At 41.2% G+C, this 12,705-nt stretch overlaps 1 protein-coding gene across 6 annotated transcripts in view; it reads right to left on the reverse strand.

The window, feature by feature from the left end:
• Positions 1 to 1,726: 1,726 nt before the first annotated feature.
• The window catches only part of npas1 (neuronal PAS domain protein 1), a 91,463-nt gene continuing 80,484 nt past the window's right edge, over positions 1,727 to 12,705 (reverse strand). For all 6 annotated transcript variants that reach the window (XM_044120678.1, XM_044120676.1, XM_044120673.1 and 3 more), the window contains 5 exons: positions 10,668 to 10,864; positions 10,305 to 10,411; positions 10,009 to 10,156; positions 7,623 to 7,735; positions 1,727 to 6,393 (listed from right to left, as the gene is read on the reverse strand). In XM_044120678.1, the coding sequence (XP_043976613.1) occupies positions 5,324 to 6,393; positions 7,623 to 7,735; positions 10,009 to 10,156; positions 10,305 to 10,411; positions 10,668 to 10,864 (1,635 nt within the window). In that variant the 3' untranslated portion in view covers positions 1,727 to 5,323. The remainder of the gene's footprint in view (positions 6,394 to 7,622; positions 7,736 to 10,008; positions 10,157 to 10,304; positions 10,412 to 10,667; positions 10,865 to 12,705) is intronic.

Raw genomic sequence — 12,705 nt, forward strand, 5'->3', positions numbered from 1 at the left:
AAGACAAAGAGGAAAAGTTGTTTTGCAACCTCACACACACACACACACACACACAGTGCATACACTTCTGCACGTACAATGGCATTTTCTCCCCAACAACTGCTCTTGTTTAGTATGCGCTTCCTTTGGTCTTGAGGAGGAATGATCCTCACTCTAATGAACTAGGGCCCGCCACTTGAATGTAAAACAGGATTTAACCCGTCTTCAATGTCAGAGCCCCTCCCTGGGGCTGCTTCAGACAACACACACATACGCATTCAGCAAGACGCATGCAGAGCGTGCGCGCAGCCGCACGCGCACGCATGCATACATTGCGACGCGTGCCTGCATATATAGTTTCTCATAAGTGAGACGCCTCTGTGTTGGTTTCAAACCAATTTATGGCCGAGTGTTTCCTGAATCCGGAGCTCTGGGTTGATGCCCTGCCAGGGGGGGTTGCTCCCACCTGCTCCACATGCTGCCCTTTTATTAAGGATTTATATTGTTTTGTCCACTTTAGGGAAATAAAAAGATTGTCCACTTGGTCTTTTGATAATACACGGACATGCATATTCAGTAACACAAATATTTTTCGTGTATAGGCTACTTTTCTTTCCCCCCGCCCCTCCGGTTTCTGGTTCAATAGCTAAAAACCTCAACGGGGATTTGATCAACTCAACGTCAAGCGTAACTGGAAACGTCAGGAAAATGATACATGGCTTTTTATAAATAGCAATGAGAAAACTTTGGTGTGGATTTATGTTCAACCCCCTGTTACTCTGGTGCTTTAAAATAAAACCTTCACCTTCAGAAGTTGGTTAATTAGTAAAGAGTCGGTGTGTCATTATTCTCCGTATGAAAAAAGCTGTTGTTCTGCGAAGGCTTTTATGATAAACCTTACTCTGATGTTGAAAAGCAACAACTAATTGTTGTTTTTCTGTGAATTGAAAGCCAACATCATCGGTTTCTCAAACTATGTAGGAGATACAGCAAGCAGGTGAACTAAGAGGCTAAAATTAAACTTTCTGGTCTGAATTTACACCGGTAAACTTTACCAAGTTATAAAAGATGGCAGCATCATGCTTTGGGAATGTTATTCTGTAGCAGAAAGAGGATGTATTACACCTTAATAGCATTAAGAATTATTGGCAAGACTTGGAAACCAAACTTCATAAATGCTCTCAGCTTGAAGTGCTATAAGTGGAAGAAGTGGTTAGAAAAAAATAATTTGTTGGTCTTTCTAGATGCTGAAAGCAATAAAAAAATCACCCTAAAATACTTGCAGCTGTAATTTTGAGAATGGTGGTTCTACAAAATATAGTAAAAACATGTTGAATGTCAGTGCACACTAATTTATTTTGGATTTGTAGTAGGAAAAAAAAAATAAACAATTTAAAAACCATGGAAAAAATTGTCCCCGCTCTTCATAATTATAAAATGTGTATCGTGTGTTTTTGTTTGCCTGCCAATACCAAGTAAAAATGTGACACAGTCAAGGTTGTTACATAAAATGTAAAAATATATATATATATATTTTAAGGGAGTGTAAATGTGCTTAAGAGCAGCATCTTATATTCTGTTAAATACTTCAGGAAGATGTGTGTTGAAAAAGGACAAATTTGCAAAATGCAAATATGAATGAGGAACAAGCATGCTTATCTTTAAAGTGTCTGCCAGGCTTTGATATATTTCAGACTCTAATTAGGTTGAAATATGCGCAGGAGTGAAGAAAATACGACAAAATCTATACTTGTGCTCCTCTACTGGAATATTTTATTGTTATCGTCATCTGTATCATTTTTTAAAATTTTTTTATTTTTATTTTTTGCTCTTTTACATTTTGTTCATTTTCTTCGATGGGTGGCGGCTGACATATTCACAAACATGTGAGAAGGATCATGTTAGATTCACAGTGATGGACATAGGGGTTAGCTTTTCTTTTCTTTTTTTTTTTTTGTTTCTTTCTTTTTAATTCGGCAACAACGAGAACAAAAGACCGAAACAAAAAGACACACACGCACACACACGCAAACACACACACACTCAGAACCGCATCCACACTCGCAGTTTTACACCGGTAAACATCCGAGAACAAGTGCGCTCCCACACTCGGCATTTGTGACGACTGCAGCATATGCGCGTATTGCACACAGCAGATTGGACGGTTTCTCCCTTCCCAAATGTTGGACTGGGAACATCAGGTTTGTGTGTGAACTAAATCCTCAGCGGAGACTAAACTATAATCTCATTGTGAAGGCAAAAAAAAAAGCCCCCATTATTATAAGCTTTTTGACTTTTTTTTTTTTTTTTACAGTGTTTTAGGTGCAAAGGACCTCATTCCAAAGTGCTAAGAAACAATTTTTATTTCTCTTTTTTCTTTAAATATAATTTATGGAGTACTTAATGCTTTAAGTACTGGCTGCGTTATTGCAGAGATATTTTTTGTGAAAAATGTCAAACTTTAATGTTTTCAAATTACATCCCCTTCGATCTCAAGCGTCTCGTCTGGTACGAGCACAAATTGAAAAGTAGAAAATGCCTTTTTCTCGACCTTGAAAAGCATTTTAATTAGTATAAATCCAACTTTGAGTCACCCACAACATTTATTGGCATCCTTGGTAAAGATGTGTAAAGAGGCTTAAAATGAATTCATATTTCATTGCAGAAATGAAACACTTTGGAAATATATTTCCTTCCCTTAGCATCCTGCTAACTGTACATGGTGGCAAGAGGAGCTTTGGGACTTTTCCAGCTTAGTTTTGTTTCAGGTAAACTTTTCAATCCTTGCTGTGACTGTGGAAAAGTCCCCCCCCCCCCACATTTCCTGCTTTATTGAACATTTTCCTCACTTTTCCCTTTCAGAAAGTAGCACAGAAACATTGGGTCTCAATGTATACCCCAGGAATAGATTATAGATTATTATTTAAAATGACTTTGTCAGCATGGGTCAGTATGTAATTCTAAGTTTTTAAACCACTTTGTTCTTTTTTAAACTTTCTTTTTCTATCTTGATGTTCCAGCATTTACACGTCTTTTTACAGCATATCTGCCTGATTAGCTCTGCTCTCTGGAGTTTTATTTAAATCTCCGGATCCCTTTCAGTAGAAGAAGAAAACTAACACCACGGTGTCATAATTTACTTAATAATTTACATAAATCCCTTTCACATGTGGGCTGGTATGAGGATACATTAAACACTGATTAATTTCAGAGCTTTTATATGAAACAGAAAAGCAACAATTATGCCGAACCCTTTTAATTTTATGCAATCCACTGATACTTAAATTCTAGCAATGGTATCCGCAGAATTTATTCTTTTACTCCAATTTTGATACGTACACTAAAGCAAACTGATGGAATAAACATCAGCTAAATTTAGTATTAGTATTCAAGTGCCAACTGCATAGACTATTTTCTTCTCACTACGAAGCATTTATTCAACCTTTCTGTGACTCCACTTTTAGTAGTTTTGTCTTAATATTAGTCATGAGTGACGATCGTTTAGTTAATACAGAATGATGATTGTCCATTTTTCTCAACTTACATGTGTGAATACTCTTATGTGTATTATTATATTTTATACTCCAACTTTCTTGGCATTCCTTCTGAGCGATACTAACAATAAAGTACATCCTCCCTTACTTTATGAATAATTGTGAACAGCTCAGTTTGTCATCCTTGTAATGGTGAGTAAAGTGTAGCAGCCTACTTTCAGCCAGCTGACCAGCAGTGTGCAGCAACAGGAGCGTTCTCCTATTGAGTGTGCCAAACCCCACAGTCACTTTGTGATCTTATCAATTTCAAAAAGGGGAGAATCCATTTTTGTTTGCTGCTCTTGCTACGTTTGTTTCAGGGGATCACTAATTGTGGCAAATGATTACTTCATACTTCAGGCGTTTTGCTTTTAATACTCTCTGAATATTAGCACTCAAATTAAAAGTAGGTATTTATTGTGGCATTATGGTGCTGCAATAAAAGATGACTTCACATGCACATCTTTACCGGAGATGCTAATTAACGTCGAGAGCCCCGTTTCTCTGCTTTAATTTAAAACCCTATGCCGAGTTGACAGTTTTGTTTTATCGACCGCAAATGGTCATATTTTAATGACCACAAGGGGTCTATTTATCGACCTGTCTTTCTTTTAAATAATTTTTTTTTTAAACACAAATACCGCCGCCCCTCCCCCTTTTCAGTGCTCTGCAGTCAGTCTATATTATTAACGACCACTTCTGTTGTTTTTCTGTTTTAACAGGATCAAACATCCGAGTCACCAAGTGCATTGAGTTCACACCGGAACAAATTTCAGTAAGTGCTCATAAAAAAACACAAGAGGTCCAGGTGACAAAAACATTTCTGTCCTGCACCACCACGTCCTCCTCTAAGCATTCTCAGAAATATACTTTTTAAAAAAAAAACAGAAATAAAAAGAAATGGATGACATTTCACATCCAATAAAACTATGTTAATTTGTCTGTTTGGAAACAAAGATCCTACATCAATGAATTAATGTTTAAAAATAATAATAATAATAATTAAAGAAAAGAAAAGAAAAAAAAACGGTATGGCTTTCATACACAAACACAACCTCGGCTTCATAAAGAATATACTATAATTAACACTTAGTCAAACAAATTACCATCTTATATTCAAACAACAACTGTCTGTGATGCAATTTTCCACTCTTTATATAATACTGGAATGTCTGGGACCACGTTACTCACCGTTTAGTCCCAACACTGTGCTTTAAGTATGGCTGACTGATGAACACTCCTGTAATATCTTTCAGAGATCCGATATAAAACATCAAAAGGTCATCTCTATCTATATTAAGGGAAACCCAGTGGAAGAGATACTTTTATAATACTGCAATGATAAAAACATTTTACTCCAAATGTCTCTTTTCGTCCCCCGCCCCCACTGGCAAGTGTCCTCCTCCTACTGGTTTAACTGGAGTAAAAGTGACATGGATGTAAGCTGAGGGTCTTCGTGGTTTCGTTCGTAGCTATGTACAGTATGGCTTCTCCAAGTGGAAGAGACACAGAAAGCAACGCGGTCGTCTAGAGAAGGACAGAGCAGAGTTCTGTGTTGTTGCGGAGATGAGACGTCTTTAGGGACAGCCAATCAAAAGTGTCTGTGTTCTGTTTTCTCTGAGAGCTGCTGTCACTGGTTCACCGTAGATTTTTGTATCGCATTCTTCGAGACTGCAGTTACTCAGCTCATTGTCCAATTAGTAACGTCCTTAGAGGCCATTTCTGTCTTTCATGCCCTTTTGCAGTGACTCTCGGTCTGTCATGTCACTTCATTTTTGATTTTCTCCTCTCTCCTTCTCCCCCGGTGAGGTTCAGTCCTCCTCCGTGCCCGCGGCCCCCCTCAGTCCGTTCATACAGAAAGGCAGGCTGGAGGAGAAAGGGCTGTCAGACGGTGAGAAACCGCTGAAGGGTGGCAGCCCGGCCAGCCGCTGCAAGTGCGGGAAGAAGGTCGGCGGGGGTCCCTTGTGGTGGTCCGAGCGTAGCTGCAGGCTGTCGCCATGGCCCCCACCGTGGTGGTGGGAGGGGGGCAGCTCCGGTGGAGCGTAGCGGATGGTGCTGGGGGCGTAGAGGCTCTGAGGGCCCTGCGGGCCGAGGGCGAGGGGGTGGAAGAGGACCCGTCCCGCCGCGCCGCCCGCCAGTCTTTGGAGCAGCTCAAAGTCGGGGCCGTTTCCGGTGCCGCCGCCCGCAGCGCCGCGGCTCACTATCCCGGAGACGACCCTGTCCTCGCGGGGCTGTGGGGAGGACACGGACATGGCAGGGGACAGGGCGGGAGACGGAGGGGTGAACAGGCCCTTTGGCGGCGCCTCGCTGCTGGACGAGGAATCCGGGATTGGGGTGGTGGGGCTGTCGCCGTTCAGGCTGCTGGACGGTGTGTGCGCGTGCGTCGGTTGGGGCTGTGAGGCGTGCGTGTGGGACCCCCAGCGCCCTCCGGTGGACAGGACGTCGTGTTCAGTCTTGATGGTGGGACTTTGCGGCAGGGTGGACGGTGCCACCACGCTTTTCAGCTGCTGGATGACGGCCCGGCCGTTGTGCACCCGGCCCGCTCTGTCCCCTCCAGTCGGGGCGTCCCCTCCTCTGCCCTGTTTGCCCCCTCCCCCGCTGTCTTCCTGCTTCAGTCTGTCGCTGTCGCCCCCCTGCTCCCACTCCGGCTCTTCCTCCTCATCGCCTTCGCTTTCGCTTGCGAGGTCCGAGGAGGCTGACACCACTTCCTCCGTGTGTCGAAGTTCCTCCAGGCGACGGCGGCTCTCAGGAGGCGCTCCCTCGTGGTCGGACCTTAGCAGGCGCTTCCTCCTTTCCTCTGATTGGACGGCGGGGGCAGCAAATTTTTCTCTACCTTTGCTGTCAGGGTCACTCTTTCCGACTGTCTTCACCGGTGGTTGACCTGAGCAGGAAAAGAAATTTCGATGAAGAGAGTAGAAACTGTTCCTCGCTAAAGTACTCACACCCCATATCTGTCAGGCAACAACCACAAGCCTCTCTGTATGTTTCCAGGATTTCATGCGACAAACCAATGTAAAGTAGTGCATAACAGCAACGACTGAAGAAAAAAGACACATAGTTTTTATATATTTGCAATAATTCTTAATACAGCTGCAGATCTTTCTTTGGACTTCTAGAGAAATATTTAATCTGTTCTTTATTGCAAAAATAACCCAAGCTCATTCAGATTTGATGGGGAATCAAATCCTGCCACAGATTCACAGTCAGATTTAGGTTTGGACTTAAACTGGGCTCTTCTAACAAATGAATCCGCTTTCATCTAAACTGTACTTTTGTGTGTGGCTTTGGGATCATTGTCCTGCTGGAAAGCGAACCTTCACCACAGAGTCAAGTGGGTTGAAGCTCCCATCAGACATGTCCAGAATTTCCCTGCACAAATCATTCCTGTTCCTGCCGAAGAAATAGATCCCCACATCATGACGCTGCCACCTCCATGTGCCAGGTTTTCCTTGCTTATTAAAGTGTTGAGATCATCGTTCAAAATACTTTGGAGTACAACGCTCCTGAGAATGCTGCCAAAGGCGTACTTGAGAAACGCTATCATGCTGAAAGCAGAGCGTCAGAAAGAGCAGGAACGTCTTAAAGAGACAGAGGCCCGATATCAAAAATGCTAAATTGCAAAGTCAAATGTTTGGCAGCATTTTTATAACAACTGAAGATAAGATAGTTAGTTGATTGTGTGCTTTGAAATGCCTTGTTGCTGAAAATGTACTATATAAATAAAATTACCTTGAATTAATTAATAAAATGACCTATAGAATGGGACAATGTGCCTGGAAAATACATAATACCTCTGAAGAAGACACCGAGCACAATTTTTCTCTTCACATTCTGTAAATGAACAAGGTGTGGCATCAGATTTGAGCAATTCCTGGATTCTGGATTTGATTTCTAGTGGAATAAGACGGAGGCTGAATACAAATGCATGCCCTCTTTACAGACTTATTTCATTCCCACGTCACTTATTTGCACCATTCTTTTGCTTCTCTATCACATAAAATTCTGTTAAAACTGCTTGACATTTGTGGCTGCAACGTGACAAACAGCTTAAAGGCTCAAAAGCGTGAATACTTTTGAAGGGAAGTGGTATTTTCTAGTAATGTGCAGTACCTCGGGCCTGTGGGGAGCCGTCGCTGGGGGACGAGCTGACTCGAAGTCTCTCCGCTCTTATGCTCTCCGGTAGCTGCAGCAGATCCAAGGGAGTGTCGGGCATCTCAGTTCGACTGGATGGAAAGAGAGGAGAGAGAGATAAACAAATGATCAACCACTTAAATCCACTTACATAAAAAATAAAAAAAATAAAAATAAAAAAAGCAGCAGCACTAGTTTGAGTGAATACTTAGAGACAGAAACAACATATAATCAGGCAAATAACAGCCTCCAATAGCCAAACTACCTCAGCTGCTTCTAACCTCTGCCTAACACACCTCTGGCCCCTTAAACAGTCCTTAATAAACAAATATACGCATTACCACACACACAAAAACGCACACTGAGTCCCTTTTAGCAGCCCACCTATACAAAGTTAAGCTCCGACAAGGAGGGGAGGCTGTTCGAGAAGTTAATGAGCTCTTGTAATTACAACACTAATTAACTAAAACACCATTCAGACCTAAAATTCTGACATCCATTTGTACTAATTATATAGCTTTAGTCTAATTAGCATTGAAATTCAGCCTACTCCTCTTGTTTTTGTCTGACTGCGTCGTTGTAGAGCCAGCATTTAGCTACTCTGCATGCGCTTGTGTGTATGTATAAAATACATTAAGACATAACCAAGAGTAATACAACATTTAAAAGTTAATTTATATTTAAAAACAAGGTGAAGACATTTGAAATGTTGCGTTTCAGCCTAAAAGCTTTTCAATAGGATCATATCTGCTAATTCGGAGCAACAGAGCTGAATAACAAGAAGGCATTGTTATATTGCTGCATACTAATAATGTTGGATCACACCACAGAAACTACGAGGACTTTTAAACAGCTTACTGTAACTTTTAAAATAATCTTTTCTGTATTTTTAAAATGTAACTTTTAAAAGAAGAAACAAATGTGACGATGTAGTTAAAATGAGATTCCCCTCTGCGGCTCCTTTGTGACAATCCCCCATGCCTTAACTCTAAACATCCTTCACAAAGTAATATACATTGCTTTTGTCATTCAGACAAGAATGAAGTAAACTCAGTTTTCAAACGATGATTTGATCAATTCATTAGGTGGAAATCCGAAGCCACCCGGCCCCGTGTGAAAGTTAAAATGCCCCCACTTATTAAATGCCGAATGAGCTTTTTGCCTGATTACAATCAGATGTGAAGAATCCACAAATTACATAAAAACAACCTGTCTGACAGCATCAAGTTGGCTAAAGGCTCTCAAAATGCAATGCAACATGCACCAATTTAAAGAAAATGGAACAATGAAGAACAGTGCTGATGACATGTATTGGTTTAGGAAGTGCTGCGAAACCTCAATCTTCCCTGGACAGAAATCACCAAAAATAGTAGCAAAACTCTGACAAAAGAAACAGCATATAAAGAGTAGAGTTTAGACTGGGACAACAAAAAAATCCAGCCTGACTTGGCCTGAGCCTGTAGGCATTGTGTCGGAACCTGATCCTATAAATTTAATCATAGGCCAGAGCCCAAAGTCGACGTGACATATTATTTTAATTACGTTTTAGTTTTTAGAGCTAAGTCTTAGTAGGCAGTATAACTTCTCCTGCTTTTAGATTTGTTTAAAATCTTCCTGCTCCATTTTGCTACTTGTTGTGGCCACCGGGTGAGTCAAGTGCAAATCATCTGAGATGTGTGATTGATAGGAGCGGAGCTGCATGTGCGTTGCACAGTGCCCTGCACTCGTTACAGTCTAATGAACTTTGTTTATTCAACATGGTGAGCTGCCTACTCCTTTACATAAAATACAATAAGCAGATTAACAAAATTTCCTGCTGTGCATTCTCGTTTAGTTTTCTCTGAGATGTACGTACTGCATCACAGTGTAAAGTTTACATCTAAACTCCACACTGGCTTGTGCTCACAATTAAACAATAATAAAAAGACTGACGTAAAGGGCTATCTCACTTTTGCTAGAAAACGTCTTCATAACTAACAAGGCTTTTGGGAAAATATTCTGTGGACTGAAGAAATAAAACTTGGGGAAAAAAAAAACCAACACAAATTTCTGGTTTCTCCCACACTTTGCCCTTTCTCTTTCTCCTTGTCAGGTATCCTTAAAAATACTGGAAGCACTTATATTTCTGAGTCGTGCTTTATTTCAACAGTTTGTGTTAAGGCTGTCAGAATTAACAAGCTCAAAAATAATATGCTTTGAAGTCAGTACTTTCTCAGTAACCTCCAAATCTCCATCAATAATCCCCGCATGTTTCATCACCTATCCCCCCCCCCAAAAGGATTTCTGCACACAGGCATAACGCTGTCTGCACATAACAACAGCTTTATTTGATAAGAGCCTGAGAATGTGCAGCTGCTGGACCGACCTCAGGACGTAGTTCACCCAGATGACATTACGCTCATGGGGGGCTTTGTGATTGATGGAGACAGTGGCAGTGGACTGGATCCACAGGTAACCTCCTCTCCTCTGAAGCCAGCGGTAGTAGCCCGTCACCACCTGGCCTTTCCTCAGCACTAGCGGTGAGAAAGCAGAGAAGTTGGTTAGTTCAGAAATGTGGCAGCAGAGGGCGCCTTGCACAACCAGACAATGCACACCTATGGCATCCCAATATCACTAGTGAGAAGCTGTCTGCATGTGAAAACGTGTGTGTGTGCGACTCACGGTCCTCGTGGCTCTGCCGGATATTTTCCAGATCTTCCACATGGACGAAATGATAACAGGTATGTCCCACCACTTCCGCTGGGGTCAGATCCATATACTCTGAGATCCTGTGGAGCAATGGATAAAACAAACAAACAAAAAGAAAAACTAATTTGTCAACTAAACAGAGGCAGATGTATTTTCTAAAAACCACCAGCTGGCTGGGGATTCTGCCAGCCGCTCATGAAAAAACATGAATGTGGGCACACTCCAGAAAGAAAAAAAAAACAAAACAAAACTACATAAAACAAAAATTCACACGTTGGACAAATGTGCGGTGGCACTTACTGTCCGCACAATAATTATGATAATGAAATAAGTTACCTGTTTTCACAATATGTGACCTGCAAGTCCATGTTCACTCGGAAGACAAACATGTTGCTCTCCATGCGGACTTCGTTGAGTGTGGAGGGCGGGAGCGTGTGCGCGAGAGCCACCAAGCCCATCGGGCGACGGACTGAGCGCGTGGAACCCGGGACGAGTGCGGGGCGGCAGCGGATCCGACCGGTCACATGGATGACCTGACAAGCAGAGCGTGGTCCTTAAACACAAAGCCAGGTAGGAGCACAAATCCAAGTGGAGATCGAACTGAATAATTGGACAGGGTGAATGCTGTAAACAAAATACCAAATCAAAAATGGAGCCGATTTGACATTACAGCTTCGGGAGCGGTGCACTCTGTGAGGTGAGTTGGTTTAGTGTGTGATAAAGGTCAGAGCCAGGAAACAAGACTGCTGTGAAACTCTGGGCAGCAAGAAACAAAATCTAGAGGTCCAACCAAAAATAGGTAAACATAATGTTCCTGTTTAGCAGTGGTGGAAATTAATCTGTGCTATGACCAAATAAACATTCTGTACAATATTCAAACATCAAACGTCAATAGTACCAGTTTTATCTGCTGCTTGCGACTATAATTTGTATTGACTAAAGGTTAACTTTTGTTTAAATTAAACTTTTACGAGGTAAAATTTTATCAAAGTAACTGTGCTTTTACTTGACAACACTATTTTTATACTCTTTCCATCTCTGCTGTTTATTCTCCGGATACAATAAAAATTACCTGAGGTAAATTTTTCATAGATTTTTAGAACGTCAGAGTATCAAAAAATCTTTTGTGAAAATGTACAGGATTATCTTACTGTTTCGATTTAAAACAGAAAAATGTTTTCCTAATTTTGTTAAGACAAAGTGACTTAATGATGATTATAGTTATAAGAAAAGTTGTCCATAACATTTGTTTGAATATTAATTAGCTGAATAAGGACTGTGTGGCCGACGACTACGTAAACAGAAACGATGCTTATGACAGTGTAAACTAAAAAGCACGATGGGCAATGCTTTTTGAATTTTTTACAACTTGGCTGTTTTTTCCCCAAAGAAATATTTCCAAGAAGACACATTTGTATTTCACCCCGCCTCTCGCCCGGGACGCAGCTGGAGATAGGCACCAGCAACCCTCCCGACCCCATTTAGGGAAGAAGGGTGTAAAGAAAATGGATGGATGGATGGACATTTGTATTTCAAAGGGAGGGAAATCTGTAGTTGCCTTCTTTCAGCCAGCTGACCAGTTGTGTGCAGCAACAGGTGGGACAGAAGAAGCTGGCTTATATGGTGTGTGCTACTCAGTTCACCCTGAGGCTTTTGTTTAGCATTACGTTTTATTGTGTCGTAGCTGACTTTACTTTTGAAAGGATGTTTGGCACCAAGTTTGGGCACCAGCCTTCTGTAATTATCTCGTAGTTATAGGATAAAAAATGTCATCAGGAAGTCAGCTTTTTCTTAATCAGGGGACACAATCTGTCATATTTCATAATACTCAAAAGGCCAAATGAAGATGAGAGCCAAATAAATGGAACTAGTGTGTTCCACATTTTATCCGTAGAATATTTTTTCCTGGGTTATTTTGTCACCCAAACAAAATAAATGCAACTGGGCTGAAAATAATAAACTATTAAGTTAAATTATGCATCCTGTGTGAGCATCTTATGACTGTCAATGCATTTTTTTCCACAATGCTTTGAGTAAGCTGGGTGTGAAATTATTGTAGGTACAAAACGCAATTAGGAAGGGACAAAATGGCAACTCATGGGTAAAAATGAGAGCACAAATTGGTGAGGGGGCAAAGTTACCCAGAGGCCTCTATGCTCCATATAGCTGAAGAAAATGCTACGGATGCTGAAAAAAAATTAATAAATAAAACATTGCCAGAGATTGGCTCTGATCTGCAGGTTGAACAATGAAAAATCAAAATTCATTTCCCAAGTTATAGAAAGCGTAAAAACTATTGATTTCCTACTATTTTCAGTCTAAATTTAACCACATTGACCAAGAGAATGCACTTGGTCAATACTAATACATCTAT

The sequence above is a fragment of the Gambusia affinis genome, linkage group LG06 (genome assembly GCF_019740435.1).
Source record: "Gambusia affinis linkage group LG06, SWU_Gaff_1.0, whole genome shotgun sequence".
Taxonomy (NCBI): domain Eukaryota; kingdom Metazoa; phylum Chordata; class Actinopteri; order Cyprinodontiformes; family Poeciliidae; genus Gambusia; species Gambusia affinis.